Raw genomic sequence first — 17,893 nt, 5'->3', positions numbered from 1 at the left:
AAGGCATAATTTCTTCTCCCTACATGAGCATTCTGTGAATGATGCAGGGAGATGTTAGAATCTTTTTGGAATGAGGCCCTGCAATGGTCTCATGATATCCAGGATATCTGTATACACCTGTATAGCTCAATGAATTGTGAGAAATAGCTATATCACGTGGTGAGCTCTTCCCAACTAGAAACATTCTAAAAAGAATTGATTTAGTGACTCAACGTTGGGTATTGTCATTTCGTTGAGATAACCAATTCTCAAGCACATTTTACTTTTGTTCCATGTTTCTGACCTTGAAACGGTTGACAAGATCATATCTGGTAAATAGTTCATACATCATAAACTTCAGACTATGCTCTCCACTTGCGTCATTTAGGGCAAATACATCAAAAGACCATTTATCAACATCCTGTAACCAAAAAACAGAGTAAATGCTTTAGGTGGTAATGTCATATAATTTTATTTCTTTCTATGGAAAATTCATGGAAAGATTAGGCACTGAACATCCAGCAAGTCAGATTTCAATTCAGCAAGAAAAACTGTATTTAGCAGAGTCTGATATGACAGGGCCAATTAGTATCCATGGGTCCACATGTGTTCTCACAGCTAGTGAGAAAGAGGAAGTGGGTGTTTTGATTGAGGAGGAAAACAGTAATTTTGGTATTTCAGGCAATTCCCTCAGGAAGCAGGCAGGCGTATAGGGACTTTTACAGGTACCATAGGAAAGTATCCCATAACAGGTAGCAGATGGGGCAGTGAGTAGGTTTTCAAAACACTCCTGCTACCTCAAGATTTTGCTTAAGATAATGCTGGGGAGAAGTGAGCGGAAAAGTCTATAAAAAATGGACTTGTCGCAATCGATATCAGTATCTTATAAACTAGGAAGGATTTAATGTAATGTTTGAGCTCCAGTGTTAAATAAATCAGTAAAATTACTATACAAACTTTCATTACTTCAAAGTTTGGACAGCAGTTATTTCTAATACAAATAACGCAGCTATTGTGCTGCTTCGAACATATAGAACAGTCAGCCACAGGAAAAGTCAGAGCAAGATAGATGATTTTCTTTTTGGCTTCCTTTCTTGATTTGATCTTATTTTCTTTTCTCAGACATAAAATTCTAAACAATTTTCTCTATGAACTCCAGCAAAGAACCATTGCCATTTTCTTCCAACCATTTTAAAGAGCTTAAAAAGAATAACAACTGTTTTAAAAGCTCAAATAATTGTAATTATTTCACCTTTAATGTTACTATGACAGCTGCTGGATATGACAAACCAACCATGTTAGAGGTCTTTCTGTACATCCTAAAAAAGATAAAAATAAGAGTAGATATTAAAAATCATCGCTCAAAGTTTTCTGCTATTTGTTAATATAAGGGGGAAGATTTCTGTTATGTTCATGTTTTATCATTAGTTACTGTCTACCTTTGTATCAAAATGATAGCTATGGTCACCATTTATTAAATATCTATAATGTGACAGATGTAGTATTTTATCTACTCACAACCACCCTATTAAGTCCATGTGAATTTAGTTTCAATATAAAGATATATTTCCCTTAACTTCGTCTTATTATTCAATGCAGTATGCCTATTATACACATAATTGTTTATATGTGACAAATACACTATTTAACATGCCACCATACCCACAAAGGCAAAGAGTTATTTTGTGTCCATTTATGTGCTAAAACTTTCAGTCTGGAAGAGAAATGTCATTAAAATAATTTTTATTGATGCTTCTTTACAAAATGGAAATTACAGGAGGCAATATATAGTATCATCAGAATTTTTTTTAGACAATTTTTTTTAAAGTAATGGTTATTGGGTAGATCATATTAATAAAAATTGTTCAAATCGTCATTCAATATTATTTAATAACGTTTAAAAAGAAAGAAAACAAAGTTATTTCCATGCCTATAACATCAATAATGAGATATTTTTAAAATTAAGTAATATTACATAACTTTGCCTCCATGACACAGAAAAGCAGTACAGTATAGCAAAGAAAAACTTTTTTTGAATCACAGGTTAGCTACTTATTCATTGTCTTACCTTTGGAAAGCTATTTAATCACTCATCTATAAATGGTAACTATAGGTTTTTTGGAAAGAGTGAATGATACAAATGCCTAGCATCACATCTTTCCTATAAGTACTCAATGAAACCCATTATTATTATTACCCATTATAATTGTTACTATTCTCATTACTATGCAGCCAATACCTTTCGTTCTGACTATTACATTCTTCAAGGCTCCCCGGGCTCAGTGGGAACTCTAGATGATAGTGAGTTTCTTAGAACTGGAGTAGGGTGAGGAATGCATGTTCCCATTGCACGGAATTAAAGAAATACCAAGGAGTAGATTACTCTTCCAAAGAAATAGAGAAACTTTCCTATGATCTTAATTTTCTATTTCTATAATTCCTTAATCAGAAGTAGCAAACTAAGGCAGAAAATCAGGAATGAAAAATTAAGATGCATCATCCTGGAATCAGGATGACTGGGAGAAACCTAGTAAAGAGCTGGTTGATTTAAAAACTGTGAAAGAATAGTGAATTTTCTGAGTTCCTACAGGTGATGAAATTCCAACCAGAAATAAGGAGGGTTATTTTTTAAAAGGTTTACTCTAATTACATATATAATTCACAAAATATTAAAAACACTATCTTTTGCAAGCCACTATAATAGGCAACAGAATACTTAGTGGAGAAAAAGGAAAATATAATTACTGCTTTCAAAGGGCTTGTTCCAGTGGTAAAGAGAGAGGACAAGTAAGCAGCAATATGTGAAAACCAATAATGGCTATGAGGTAAACAACTGCTGAGAGCAGAGATAGCGGCAAACAGTGTACTGAATGATCAGGGAAGGCCTCTGGTAGTATAAAACCGGCCAGCCAGAGAGGGGGTAGGGCCAATCATTCATGAAAAAGGGAATAACAGGAGTAATGGTCCCAAGGCAGGAAAGAGTGGGGTTGGAGTAGGGGTTGTTCGGGATGCCAGTAGCACTGGATGAGGCAAGGAGGTAAAGAGGGATGGCCAGGACTGAGAGGTTTGTTTATTTATTTATTTACAGCCAGGACTGAGAAATTTGTTTAGTTTGTTTATTTAAAAGATTTATTTTATTTATTTCTCTCCCCTTCCCCCCGCCCCATTGTCTGCTCTCTGTGTCCACTCGCTGTATGTTCTTCTGTGTCCGCTTGCACCCTTGGTGGCACTGGGAAACTGCATCTCTTTTTTTGTTGCGTCATCTTGCTGTGTCAGCTCTCCGTGTGTGCGGCACCACTCCTGGGTAGGCTGCGCTTTTTATGCAGGGCGGCTCCCCTTGCAGGGCACACTCCTTGCATGTGGGGCACCCTCTCGCGGGGGAACCCCTGTGTGGCATGGCACTCCTTGCACGTGGCAGCTCTGCACATGAGCCAGCTCACCACACAGGTCAGGAGGACCTGGGTATGGAACCTGGGACCCTCCCAGATGGTAGGTGGCTGCTCTATCAGTTGAGCCACGTCCGCTTCCCAAGAAGTTTATTTTAATACCAAGTGAAATGGGAAAACATCAGATGCTTATGATAGACAGGAACTAAGTAACATTTTAAAACATTACTGTAGAGGAACTCTTTGGAGGGGGCAGTTGAGGGAAAGGGGAGCCCAGTTAGATAGCTCCTGTAATCTTTCTTACAGCAGGTAATGGGAAGTTTAGATTGGGGTTGCAGAAATGGAGATGAGGACACACTGGATTCAGGATACATGTGGATAAGAGAATCGGAACTGCCAGCATTTGCTGATGTATTGAACCATGGGAGGGGATGCTTGCAAGCTCTAAGGAGACTTTTCTAACTTTCAGGATTGAAGAAGACTATTTTTGAAAATTCAAAATAGACATATTCACTATTTTCATGCACTTAATGACAGGAACTCAACAGTAATAGAAAGATTTCATTTCCATACGTTATTAGTGCATTGATGTTTTCAAGACTATTCACCAATTTAGCTACCTTCAGTACATTTTAAAATATTTCTACAGGCTACCTAGTATATAAAATTTGTTTTATGTAGCATATGGAAAAAATGGAAATTTAGCATGTCAATATATTTTGCAGAATTCTTCTTAATATTTCATGGACTAGAAATGGAAATTAAGTTAGATCACATCCACAGTTTGTATTTCTTTGCGGTTTGCCATGTTCTGCAACCTTTTCTTAACAAAGTAAAACAAAATATTTTTTCCTTCAGCAAGTTAAGCACTCCCTTTTTCTTTTATATTCTCACTTACTTTCTGAACTATTATCTAGGTATTTTCAGTTTGCTGTTGTGGAAAATCAATAACTGTCACACTTTTGCCTAAGTTGTTTTTTAAAAATTAGGAATATTTTTATAGAGACTCCTCTGTAATATACCATCCTGCCTTGATATTTCAGATTTCTGGTCTACCTGGCAGAGTGGGTTCAGTCAATGTGCTAAGGGTTACAGTGTAATATCACAAAGTAATTGGATTACTTATTATGAGGATCATTTTATTTAAGCCAGTCTTATGTACTTTGGTTATACAACTGTAAATCACAGAGGGTACTTTTTGCAATGCATTCTCATTTACATTTTCAGAAACCCAAGTGTGTTTCCCATTGTTCCTTTAGCAGAAGAAAATTATAATTTATAATATTTATTAGAGGTAATAATTAGAGATGCCAGAGTATGAAAAATGATGCTGTCTCCATTAAATTTAAAGTATATTGACAAAAACCATTTCTCTGTTCCTCAATTTCATTTGTTTTTAAAAAATAAAAAATCCTTCTGCATAGATAATATATTTTTAATGTGATTTCTAATATCTACATTTCAAGTATTGCCAAATATAACATGATTATTTCAAGTTTTTCTCTAGTTTCAGATCTGAAACATCTGATCTGTTAGGAAACATTTATTTCCTAACAAATAGACAGCTGTGTTCTTAAGGGTTAAAATTTTAAAAATTGGGTCATATTAACACACCCAGAAATTCTGATGTTTTGACTCCATACTTCTAGAGTTTTTAGGTACCTCTTGCTTCAGGGCAGACATTTGAAAAAAAACTCTCCAAAAGTATAAACAAGAGAGATTTCCTTGTGAGAACAGGATGGTCATTTCTGTTTAGTTAAGAGAAAGGCCTGCCTGATTTTGGTATGTGGATCATCACACAGTGTAGAATTTCCAATATTTTGTGAGGTGTCATATTTATTCAGGTAAAATGAATTGTGTAACATATAAGGGTGTTACAATTGTTTTTAAATTTTTATTTTAATAGATTCATTTGAGAATAATGGTCATTCAAAAGGTTTTACTTAGAGCCTTCATGTCAATTTAAAATTAATTAAATAACATAAATCTAGGACAAGGCATTTTTGCTATAGGTAAGTTTGTTATCAAGTCATTCTAGATATATTTATGATTGCAGTTTTCCTCAATAAGGAAAACATAGGGCTCTCCTAACTTTGATTTAATAAATTTATTTGCTGCATTTCAAAGTTTATTGTCTTGAGATACCAACAATTTCACTTACCTTTCCACAAAAATTCCAGCTTGAACAGCATGTACAATGGTCCGAAATCTTGGTTTTTCCTCAGGTTTCCGTTTCATCATCCCCATTTTCCGGGTAAAGGTAGAAGCCAACCAGTCCCGGACTTCTGACGGGACTGAATCTGTCTGAATGTCAGAGAGCTCATCTTCGGTATCCAGCAATCTTCTACAAAAAAATAGATACATTAAAATTTAGAAAAAAGTGAAAAAAAAAATCTAACAACTAACAATAAACCAGGGAATGCAATAAGATTTAACATACAGCCAATTACTTTCTGATCATTCCTTAATGTGAACTATTTATAAAAAAAGATTGGGTTAAATTTAGAAAACTCAGTCTTTCAAATTGATCACCTTTGAAGCAAGGACTAATACACTGGAACATTCGAAACTTCCCAAACACTTAACTACAATGATACCAGTCAGGTGATATTGTTATTATCATTATTATATTATTCTAATATTATGAATAAAACTAAGAAAAGAAGGGAAGAGAGTTCATAAACAGATTTCTGCTTTACTGCTGTTAAAGGAAGTGACTGATATGGAAAGAAAAAAAGGGTTGGAGCTATAATAATTGTCTCACAGTCAATAAACTTGCATATAAAGACAGTGTATGCTCTTTGAATAAGACTTTGGAGTTCACAAAACTGTTTCACATATGCTATTTCACTTGATTTGTACCTAAATTTTAGAAAAATAAATACTTAAGTAAAAGATATTCATTTTGATATCAACATCATATATGAAATGGCAAAGAAAAATCATGAAGGTGGTAAGTCTTGATTAACATGATATTTTGCTATGGAAATTATCTATAAATAATCTAGCAAAGGAAACAAAAAATTCTTCAATCCATTTGACTTAAGATTACATTTTTATACTGACTTTTGAATGTATGTGGGTAGACATCATGGGATTTGCCTAAACATATACAGAAATAGCAATATTAAAATGTAAGTTGTAGAAAGCAAATGTTGGAAAGTTTCCTCCTCTGACTCTCTAGGAAGCTCTACAAAGTTTCTTTAAGAACTATAAAAACTGCTCTTGCTAAGGTCACTATCTTTCTGGCTCAACATTTTCCAGAGTTATTTTTTCCAGAGTGTATTTCCTGAGTATATATTTGATAGAATAAGAACCATAACTCAAAAGTAAATGGATTATTCTGAAAGCTCATTTCAGGTGACTAAAGCAGTGTAACTGGGAGAGAAAGACCTCCAGTTAAGAGCAAATACTATTTAAGGGGGGAAACTTGCGTTTAGAATTTTTCTCCAAGGAAATTGGCTGATTGTGAGTAAATTAAATACCTCTCTTCTGTTCAAGGCCAAGGTAGATAAAGTTAACTGGACTGACAAGTAACTATAGGTGGGTGATTAAAGAGGGAACTAAGGAAATGTCATTACTTTAAAAATGGTCAGCTCCGGTGATCAAGAATTTCTTGAAAGTCTGAAGCAGCAAGGAAAGTATGGCCACAAAATATCAATACCAAACTAGAACTTTGCCTCCAGGGAGAAAGAAAGACAGCTCTGACTGTTGCTTGAGTTGATTATTTCCTTATCACTATACAAATTTAATAACAGAAGTATTTTTGACACACATTAGCTTCCACCTTTGAGTTTCAATTGCTTTGGTAAGTCTCTTTGCACAGAGTAAAGCCTAGGGCCTATGAGTCAGAGGAGGGAAGGTAACCAGAGATGACTGCCCCTGCTAGAGCCTCCAGGACAAGTCACAGGACATCTAGAGAAGGGAGAGACAAAGGAAGGGCCAAAAACAGGAGGCCCACCCAAAGAATATGATGCTACAAAAAAGAGGCTCTAAAGATAATACACAGAAGAGTAAATCTTTATATTCCTTAAAATGACATACATGTGCTGCTGTTTTCTATAAACATGCAGGCTAGTTACCAGGATTTATTTTTCACAGTATTTAATAAGCATGAACGCATTTATAAAACATCTTATTTATGAAAAAATAAACACCTCGTGCCAGAGTTACAAAATTACATATATACACATGGTAATAAATTAAAAAAAAACATATTTGGAAGGAAATACTGATTAGTACTTACTTTAAATCATTCTTAACTTTCTTTTGGGTCTTACATTTGGATGATTTCGATTTACACGAAAAGCAATGACATTGTATCTCAAAGCAAAATATTTTTTTCCTATTGCCCATTTAAAATTAGATTCCTTAGCCTATTGCAGCAGGATACTATACTACATGGCTTGAGAATTACATTACTTTAAAGATTATGCCATTTCTATTGTCCATTATGGAGTGATCAAAGAAAACCATAGAGCAGGGCAGGCAGAAGGAGAATCCATTGTGCTGTAATCCTGTGATGTCACCATGCTCCCACGTTCTACTGCTGCTTTATCAGGTGTTCTAAGTAGAATGACAGGTATACCGTAATAGGTGCCAATGGTTCCACAGTAAATTTGATGTTGAAAATTTTAAGGCTACATTTCCTAAACTCATAAATCACCCCAAAAAGATAATCAAACATAATAAAATCAGCATATGGAAATTACAGCCCACATAAGGACATAGTACCAAGGTGTCTAACTAGTCATGAATAATGCCATTTATTGAGAAAGAACAGGAAATGTGAGGAGAAAGAATGATATGAATTAATTTGTGGATACAGGAATAAAAGAAGAGTGGATAAAGAGGAAAGTGTGGAATATACTATTGTAAAACTAAGAAAGAAACTTGAAAGCAAGAAATTCCTCAAAAATGTAGAAAGGCTAAGAAAATATTTTCATCATTCATGGACACTGTGTGCTAACTGCAAGGGTGGGTTATAAATCAAGTAGATCTCAGTTATATTAACATTCATTTCATAGAGCATACCAATCCTCTTTCTGGTATAAAAATATCATAAAAATCCCAGTTGCAATTGGCTAAAATACCTTGCTAGCCATTATAGATCTAAACACCATTCTGTTTAGATGTTGCAGATTATGAAGTGATTAATAACTGAATGATCCTGGCTCAAATGGAACTACATTCTAAAGGAAGGAGACTATAAATAAACATTATTAATTTAATATCGTATAAGCACTTTTAAGAAAATAAAGTAGATGATATAAGAGATAATTATGGAAGGAAATTATTTTAGAAAAGGTGTTCAGGAAAAGTATTAGATATAAGAAAGGCTGGGGGAAGGACATTTAAGAAAGAGGGAAGAGCATGTGCAAAGACCCACTACTGGAATGTGGCAGGATCACTACTGGAATGTTTGAAGAGCAGAAAGGAGGCCAAATGTCTGTAGTGCACTGAATGACAGGGAGAATGAATCAGAGGTGAAATATAGGAAAAAGTCAGCTACTATTGGGCCTTAAGGATTTCATCACATGTACAATAGGAAGTCACTGAAATGTTTTAAGCAGTTATGATATGATATATGGTTCTAAAAGACTACTTTGGTTGCTGTGAGAAAAATGGAATTTTAAGTTGCAAGAATGATGCTTGGAGCTCAGTTAAGAAGCTCTTCTATTGAGCTATTCATTTTCTAGGCATTAATTGGTATTGAATATTGGGCATCATTTTTCCTGTATACAGCATGCTCTTTTAACCTATGGATCTAAGTCTTATGGATTTTATTAATGTTTCTTCTGATTGTAACTTTTTTATCTGTTTCATTTATTTGGTTCTCTTCTTCCAAGAAATATATTGCCTATAACAGATCTCTTATATCTTGTTTCCGTATCTATCTTTTGCTTGCTAAACATTAAAAAAAATAATGCCTTTGCCCTTTTCCTGTTTAATTTGTTTTGCTTTTTTTTAACTTTTAAAATTATTTATTTTTGCATATATATATTTATTTATTTTTGCAGATCCAGGGCTAGGGATTTAACCCAGGACTTCGAATGTGGGAAGTAGGTGCTTGAGCTACATCTGCTCTCCTGTTTACCTTTTTTACTTTGAAGTTTTGTGTTTTTTTTTTTAAACAGTTTACTGTGTTTTCAGTAATGTCTCTTTTAGGTTTTGCTGCTTTAAATGTGGCTTTTTCCTCTGGATAGTTTTGTTTTCTTCTTCCATTTATTTACTGAGTAATGTGTGCCCATTTTTCACCTCCTTCACTTATTGTATTATTTATTTACTGAACTCTTGTATCTTTGTATTAAGCATCTCTCTACCAAAATAAATATTTCATTAAATTCATGAATTTATAGGAAGAGTTCACAAATCAAATTTCTTCATTCCTTGGCAATATTTTTCTAGCATAGTTTCTTTGGTTAATGATATTTCCTTAATTTCATTGGAAATAAAATTTTTTTTCTTATTCTTATTTTTTTGATGGCTTGACTGAAAAGAGAGGGATAGAGAAATCATCTCAAGGTAGAAGCTGGAGGAATCACTGCATGATCTACCTCTCTCTTTCCTCTTGACACAGAAACTGTCAATTTTCCAGATAGTGTCTGCTCTTGCTTTGCCATCCTCAGTCCTAGATAGAAGATGACACAGAGCAGAGGCTCCAGATGAGAATGTAGTATGTAAGAGTAATAAAACACATGTGTTTTATGGCATGGGGCTGTTACCTTGGCATAGCCTAGGCTATTCGGACTGATACAAAAGGCACTTTGATGGGAGTTGGAAGGGAGCTGTGTTCAAGTCATGTTAACAGATTCCACTTTGCTTTAAAATCCATGGGAAAATTTTTCAAATCATTGAATGTACATGCTCCCCAATGCAGCACATCCAATATTAGGAGTTGATCCTACAGAAATATCTGAGCATATGCAAACAATGTATGTTCAAAGATTTTTTGTGTGTGGCATTATTATAAAATTGTCAAAAACTAGAAACCTCCTAAATATCAATCAATAGGACAAAAAAGTTTAGAATTGCTCATAAGGCTATACTTGCATGTGTATACACAAATTATATTCAATGCTGTACATTGTAGCATCATGTAAAGTGGTTTAAAACCAAAAATAACATGAATAACCACTAATAAGGAAATAGTAAATAAGTCATGAAATATCCATGCAATGGGATATTAAGCAGTCATTCAGCAGAATGAGTTAAACTATAAGCACTGACAGCAACATGTTTACAGTATGTCTCTATTTTATGAAAAGCAAAAATCTATATTGTGTCTGGACAGTATATTAATATATGGCTATAAACTTTATAGATCAAGCTACCATCATCTCTTGCCAGTCAGTAGCCTCCTAACTGGCCTCTCCACTCTAGTTCCTTCACACCCTGCAGTCTCTTAAAAGAATGCCCCTTTTAAAGTATGTCAGACTATGTCAATGCCTAATTTATAAATCACTACATAACTCATCTCAAGCTATGTTTCCAGGCTCCTCTCTTAAACTGTTCCCCCTGATTTGTTTTGCTTCAGGAACACTGACCTCCTTGCTGTACTTCAACCTGATACCCTTGCATCTGCCTCAGTGCCTTTGTACTTGATGTTCACTCTGCCTAGAATCTTAAGATATTTGTGGGGATCATTTCCCCACCGCATTCAGTTAGACAGGGATTCCCTGGCCCCCTACTCAACTAGTAAGCACCTTATTTCTGTCTTCTCGTCCAGGTTTTTAAGTCTTTAGAGTCCTTGATTGATAAACAGCAGCAGCATCTGGAGGGTAACTACAAAGTTGCCAATCACCTCCTTTATTCCCTTTAAGCTAATTTGCCATTGGACCATCACTTCTTTTAAAAGAACAACTTCTTAAGGAAATGGTGAGGAAACACATATCCTTGTGTGGAAAAGACATTAACTATTTTAAGAGTGTTTGAATCAAAGACACAATGAAAAAATTTAAAAACATTATATGCAGTATTAACATAGCTAAAGATCTCAGTATTTCCATTAAATCCTAACTCTTTAATGCTCACGTATCAAGGGAAATAAATATATGGTAACAAATCCCTACAAGCTTAATAATTTGTTGTAGATTCATCAAGATAATTATTCTATTTTAAAGAGAAAAAATTTGAAAGACAGTTGGATAAAATCTAAAGTGAAACAAAGTAAACAAACAAACCTAGCATCACATATCTCTCCTCACTCCCTACCACATCCTCAATCTCTCTCTTTATAATTCATTTTCCTTGTCCTTGACTGTATACTCTTTGTCTTCCTCTTCCACCTTGATCCTCTGATCATCACAAGGGGCTCTCTCAAGCTTCATGCTAGATAGGGCAGGAAGGAAAACTACAAAATAACATAAAATAGTAATACAGGACTTTGTTTGAGAGAGAATTAAAAACAATTTAATTATACTTTTATACTAAATCATGTGAAAATATCTGAATACTTACATAAGAGTATGTCACACAGAAAACATGACTATATTTTGCTCTCATTTCATTTTTTAAATAAATCTGTGTAAGATGAAAAGATGGTATCTTAAATAGTACAATTGTGCATGCAAAACATCCAATAACTTGCTTGTTCTTCATCTTATTTAGATGACAGAGTGAACATAACTCTTTATACTGTGAGTGCTCTTAAAAAAAGAATGTGTGTTTAAGAAACTTACAATGTGAAAAAATACTGGTGCATTTCCCTAAGGAATTCTTAAAGTGTTCTATACTTTATAATAAGGGGTATAAGTGCAAACTATTTTTACTGTTGATCTTTGAAAAATGTTTCTATTGGTGTTTCATGCAAATTTAAAATTTTAGTTCCAATGAAGTCAATAAAGTATAGCATAAGGGGTCTGTGTATTGATGGGCGGCAGGCAAGCTGTGAAAATTGACTCTGCATCCAATCAGCAATAAACAGATCCTTGGAAGCTATTTATATTCCAGATTTTCTCTTGAAATCAGATGACAGAACTCCCAAAGGGCTTATATTTTGAACTAGAAAATTTGCAGGGGAAGAAAAATCAAGAAGGAGGCAACTACGGAAGGAGAGGTCATGGGATTTTGACTCCTACAATTACGTGTCAGTGAAAATATTTCTGTCTAGAGTGAACTCTTGGAAAATGGTTATACCCACGTACCCACGTGGTTATTTCCAGGCAAAAGGTGCCCATGATTATACCTATTAAATATTAAAATTCAAGTACGTGATGCAATTAGGCTTCTCAAGTTAAAAGTTTCCATTTCTTGCTTGACTAGTCTTATACAGGACACATTTCAGTAAGCAAATTGCTCACTCAGTCTGCCTCTAGCATTCTAGCTGGGCCTAGGGTAGGAGCATATTTCTCCCAAATACCATATGACTGAATATTTTAAAGTTATATATCAAGCTAACAACTGTTACGTAAAATATATTCTATCTTCCTAGCTTTTAGTAAACTTTCAAAAAAGCCTGACAAGTTGGGTTTCAATTGAGAATTCTCAACTCCTTGTGTGGTAGAGCAGGGCCAGCTGGCTGTAGCCTCCTACTGAAGGCTCCCACTCAGCTGTAAAGGCCTCACATAAAATCATGAGACACCCTGGTCCTCAAGTACAGCCTCCCCCACCCAGCTTTGGAAGCAGCTGATTCTTGTCTGCTCCTTGGGTTGGAGGGGTGCACATGCCAGTGGAGTCATGGGCTCACTTGGAAGAAAATACCTAAGGTGAGGCCCATTAAAACCTAGGAGCGGGGCTAGTGCATGCACTAATTCTCTTTGGGCAGAGAATTCGGCTGTCTCAATGTCCAGAATATAATAGAAGGACATGCTGGGTAGGGAATTCTAAGGTCCTACCATATGAAAGGAGGGGAGGGGCATGGGCTCCAGGACCTTCTTGAGCCCAGAGACCTCTCACACTGTGGGGAGGGGCACACCAAAAGAGGGCCAGAGTCAGGCACCCTAAAGCGGGGGTGGGGGGGGGGTAAGGGGGGGAAGTGCCCCAAAATGGAAGTCCTCTGGCCCTTTAAAGCATGGCTGACGGTAATACTGAACTTTTTTTAAGTGAAGCTCCTCCAGAATGGCTGGGGAACCCAAGAGTGGTTGGTCCTTCAGTACTGATATTCCTTCAGAGGCTGTAGCTCCCTCAAAGGCAAATCCATAAGGATTATTTCTTTGGTCAGCACATGTCTCTGCTTTCAACTGTCTGTACTCTTTCCATTCCATACACACACACAATCCCCTAAAGGCAATATTAATGCTTCACTTAGACTCCAAAACTATCCAAGGATAGATATCGATGACAATAATGCCAGCTAACTATTGCTTACTTCCTATGAACCAGGCAAGGCACAAAGTTTTTTCTTTCTCTATCCCATCTTCCCATTGAAATTCAAGATTAAAAATAATTGATTTTAGAAGGAACTTAAAGGAGTTTGGGCCATCAGGGAAGTTTTGGTTAGAGTTAACTTAAATTCCTTTCCAAGGCTGGTACGTTGAATCATTTCCTCTTAGAGAAATATAGCTGGAAGGCAAAATTTCAGCACACTTTAAAGTACAACGTATTAAATGACAGGGTGGAGAAAGATAGATAGGTTTGAAAGGCCATTTCTACTTGTGTAACCTACTTCTTAAATGCTAAATACATTTAAATTAATTATTTCTAGGTCACTACCCTACTATTCAGCATAATTTTTTATTTATCATTTATTCCCTGACTTATTCTAATGAGGATTTACAATAGCAGGCCCACAAATTTATTTCAGGTTTGTTGTTTCTTTCCTTTATCTGCTTCCCTGATAGCTTTGTTCAGTGTTCCTTCTGGTTTTGTTAGTTTCTGTTTTTTAACTGTGAGAAGATGGCCATTATAAATGAATGACTCTAATAAAGACTGAACATTTGAGTGGAGAAATCAGTTATGCTGATCTTAGCTTAATTCCCAAGAGGCAAATCTTGGCTAAAACAAGGTTGACTAAGGATAGTGGTGAAGTCAGATGTGGCTTTCTCCAAGTGAAGGCCTACAGAGGGCTTTGTACACGCGCTAGGCAGAGGAGGTCTCATCCCTCAGGACAGGCAGAAAAGGCCGGGAGAATATTGGATAGGGGATTCTGAGAAAGAGTCAAGATGCTTGGAGAGCTAGTACCAAAACTATATTTTTGGAGTCAGTTGGGAGGAGGAAATGGGAAATGGAGGGAATGGGTGTAGCAGAAATTGCTCTAGGTCCTGCTGATGACTTTTGGCTTCCCCCCAGGAAGTCCTCTTTGCTCAAAAATATCTTTGAAAATATTCCATTAGGCACAAAGCCTGATGTTCCATTAATTATGGGATTTTAACCATTAATGATTAATAAGCATTCTCTGTTGTTAGGAGGCCTGCCTGACTCCTGGCTTCTCCACCTATTAGCTGTGTGGTCTTGGAAAAAAGGCACTGTCTCAATCTCAGCTTCTTTATCAGTAACATAAAGATCAAAATAATAGTACTGCTAATGGTGTGTTTGTGAGGATCAAATGGGCAAATACACAAAAAGCACTTAAATAGTATCTGTCACAGAATTATCCCTCTTCACACTCACACTTATTTACATATCTACATGAATTAGTCTAAGCAGATTTTCCATCTCTTAATGAAGAAAAAGGAGGGTGCTGTGGAGATGGGAGTGTTTGTGATATTATGGGAAGTAGCTGTCAAACTAGACTTTGAGGAGCCAAAGAACAACTTAAGGATTCTGCGAGTTGTAAAGAAGCAGTGGGAGGGATCTCCAAAAATAATTTTTACCTACTTTAAGATTGTACCTAGCATTGATCTTCTTCCTGTCCCACTTCCCAGAGAAGAGATATATTATATACTCCAATGCAGGAAATGACATATAAGAAAGATGGGCATTCCATGATCCATTTAACTATATGTCTTTGTAAGGATTTCTAATATTGACAGGTTGAAGGAAAAGACTGCAGCCTAGAGTAAAAGCTTAAAGTCCATGGTTTCCCAGACATGGGAGATGTGATCACACCACTGATCAAAGGGTAAGTCTTGCCTTCCCCGGACCCAACACTGCTGCTATGAGGCCCTGCTGATACCAATTCAGCACGCCTAGATTATTGCCTGTATTGCACAGTGAAGTTTCTTGCATTTGAACACAAGATCATCTCATATACAACTGGGAGCAATATTATAAGTCTGTAAAATTCTAGCCATTACATTTCTAATATTCTCTTAGTGTCTTTCTTTTGCAACCTAATCTTGAGATTTTATTGTCCAGTGACTTTTCAAGGTGTGGCCTCAGGATCAGTAGCATCAACATCACCTGAGAACTTGTTGGAAATTAAACTTCACGGGCCCCATCCTAGGCTATGGAATGAGAAACTCAGGGTAGGACCCAACACTCTTTGGGGTAGGATCCAATTAGCCTTCCAAGTAATTCTGATGAATACTAATTTTGAAAATCACTGCTATCATCTATTCACAGCTTGCCAATTTGCAGAAGCTCCCTGCCAAGAAAATAAGATGAATTCTGTCCTATGATATGGACAGACTGACACTGCTTATTTCTATATGGCCATTATTTTACTGGCAGGGATAGAGGGTGTTGATGATCTACATGGGAAGGGACTGGCAGGAGAATCCCCTGAAAATATCCTAATTGATAAATAATATATACAGATGTAAGGGATGAAAATTATTTATATCTGACTTGATTACAAAATAGAACAGAGCTGCAGTGGAGAATAGAGACTGAGAAGAGCTGGGGTATCTTAGGAGAACAGGGAGTGAGAGGATATAAGGAATAAATTTCTTCCTAGATTCATGAAGCCAAAAAAGAAGAGATGATGACAACAGGGCATCGACAGGAGCCAAACAGAGAACAGTAAATTAATTTATAATGTATATAGAATATTTGTTTAATATATATTAAATATATATCATAAATTCTATGTATATAAAATTTGGTGAATAAATTAATAAAAACATAAGGCAGATAAGAGTTAAGCTTAGAATCCCCAGAACTAACTTCACATAAAGAATCTTTATAGAGGAGAATCGTCTCTAAGAGGTTGTTAAAATATTCAGTTAGATGTTATTTACCAATTAGTCCAGATAAGGAATAAAGTCGTGCTTTTTGTTTGTTTTGAAGCATATATAATATATATTAACATTTTCATTCAAGTCCTACTTCATGTGTGAAAGATGATATTACATAATTTTTTCTAATATTTCCTGGTACCCTTTCTCCATTTAGACATCCATAACTTCATTCATTGACTCAAGTTATGTATGATACACAATAACCATGGTGGGGGGATCAAAACCTTTCTGGGTTTTAGTTTCAAAATCTAGGTCCTGCAGAAAGAAGTAAGGCCAAGGCAAAGATAATACAAGATTATGTGATATGTCAGAGCAAAATTTCCATTCCTGAGATCATAAAAAGATGCCCAGGTTAGTGAAGATGAGTCAGAAGGGAAGACAAGAGATCTTGAGAAGGGACACTGGATCCTCCCTATCCTTTCTAAATCAAGACAAACCTTGAGGAGGGTGATAACACTCCCCAAATAAATTTCCCAGATTCTGAAGCAGAAGGGAACTGGCTTATCACATCTCCAACCCCCATTCCTGGGTAGAACCTGGACAACAGCAAGATTCCAAGGCAGAACTGGCAGATGTGCGTCTAGGCAGGTAGGCCTGAGACAACCCTACAGTAACGGTGACTTGGACTAAATTGGTGGAGATAGATGAGAGAAAAGAGATTTGGACAGATTTAAAATTCGGAGGTAGGTTTGCTTATGGAATATAGTAAAGGATGAAGAAATACTCTTTTATTTAATGAAAACAAACTTATTTCTTGACTTCCTAGTACTTGTTTCTTGCCATACCTAAACCATCTGGGCTGTTCAGCTGTTTCATGGGATCAATACATGGGCTATCTTGGAAACTTACTATATTGTATTATTTTTATGTGAAAATAGATTTTTGAATTCTAAATAGCTAGCTTACAAACAGTATATTTGTGTATGGACTTATCCTTAGGACAATGTAAGTTCCTGGAAGGATGAGTGATTAAGAACATGGACTTTGGAGGAGCGTACACCTACTGTGACTGAAAGAACTCTCTCAACGACAAGTGACATCAAACCAAAGTTAGACAGCTTAAATAATAGGAACACTTAATATTTCCTTTAACCAAAAGGTTAAAGGTAGGGTGACACCAGTCAAGGAATTTTTATAATCAGCAGCTCAACAATATCGAGGACATGGGTTTCCTTCATTAATTTTATAGTGACAGTTTTTGTGTTAGATTCAGTTTTAAGTTTGCAGCACGATGGTTTTATCAGTTTCAAGTATCATTTTCACAGACACCACCACCCAGAAGTGCAGTGCTTCTTTTCAAGGGTGAGGAAATCTTTTACCTACCCACCCATCAGCCTTCCCTTATGTCTCATTAGCCAGAACTGCCACGTGTCCTTATCTAACCTCACTGGCTAGGGAAATGGGACTAATTACTGGTATAAATCTCATGCTGAGACTGGGTCTGGCATTACCTCCTCTGAATCACAT

At 35.9% G+C, this 17,893-nt stretch overlaps 1 protein-coding gene across 8 annotated transcripts in view; it reads right to left on the bottom strand.

The window, feature by feature from the left end:
• PDE1A (phosphodiesterase 1A) overlaps positions 1 to 17,893 on the bottom strand; it is a 609,100-nt gene that overhangs the window by 152,391 nt on the left and 438,816 nt on the right. For all 8 annotated transcript variants that reach the window (XM_071216230.1, XM_071216229.1, XM_071216231.1 and 5 more), the window contains 3 exons: positions 5,527 to 5,709; positions 1,232 to 1,298; positions 284 to 400 (listed from right to left, as the gene is read on the bottom strand). In XM_071216230.1, coding sequence (XP_071072331.1) covers positions 284 to 400; positions 1,232 to 1,298; positions 5,527 to 5,709 — 367 coding nt within the window. The remainder of the gene's footprint in view (positions 1 to 283; positions 401 to 1,231; positions 1,299 to 5,526; positions 5,710 to 17,893) is intronic.

The sequence above is a fragment of the Dasypus novemcinctus genome, chromosome 7 (assembly GCF_030445035.2).
Source record: "Dasypus novemcinctus isolate mDasNov1 chromosome 7, mDasNov1.1.hap2, whole genome shotgun sequence".
Lineage (NCBI taxonomy): Eukaryota > Metazoa > Chordata > Mammalia > Cingulata > Dasypodidae > Dasypus > Dasypus novemcinctus.
The sequence above is the reverse complement of the archived record's forward strand: the minus strand, read 5'-3'. Positions and strand labels throughout refer to the sequence as shown.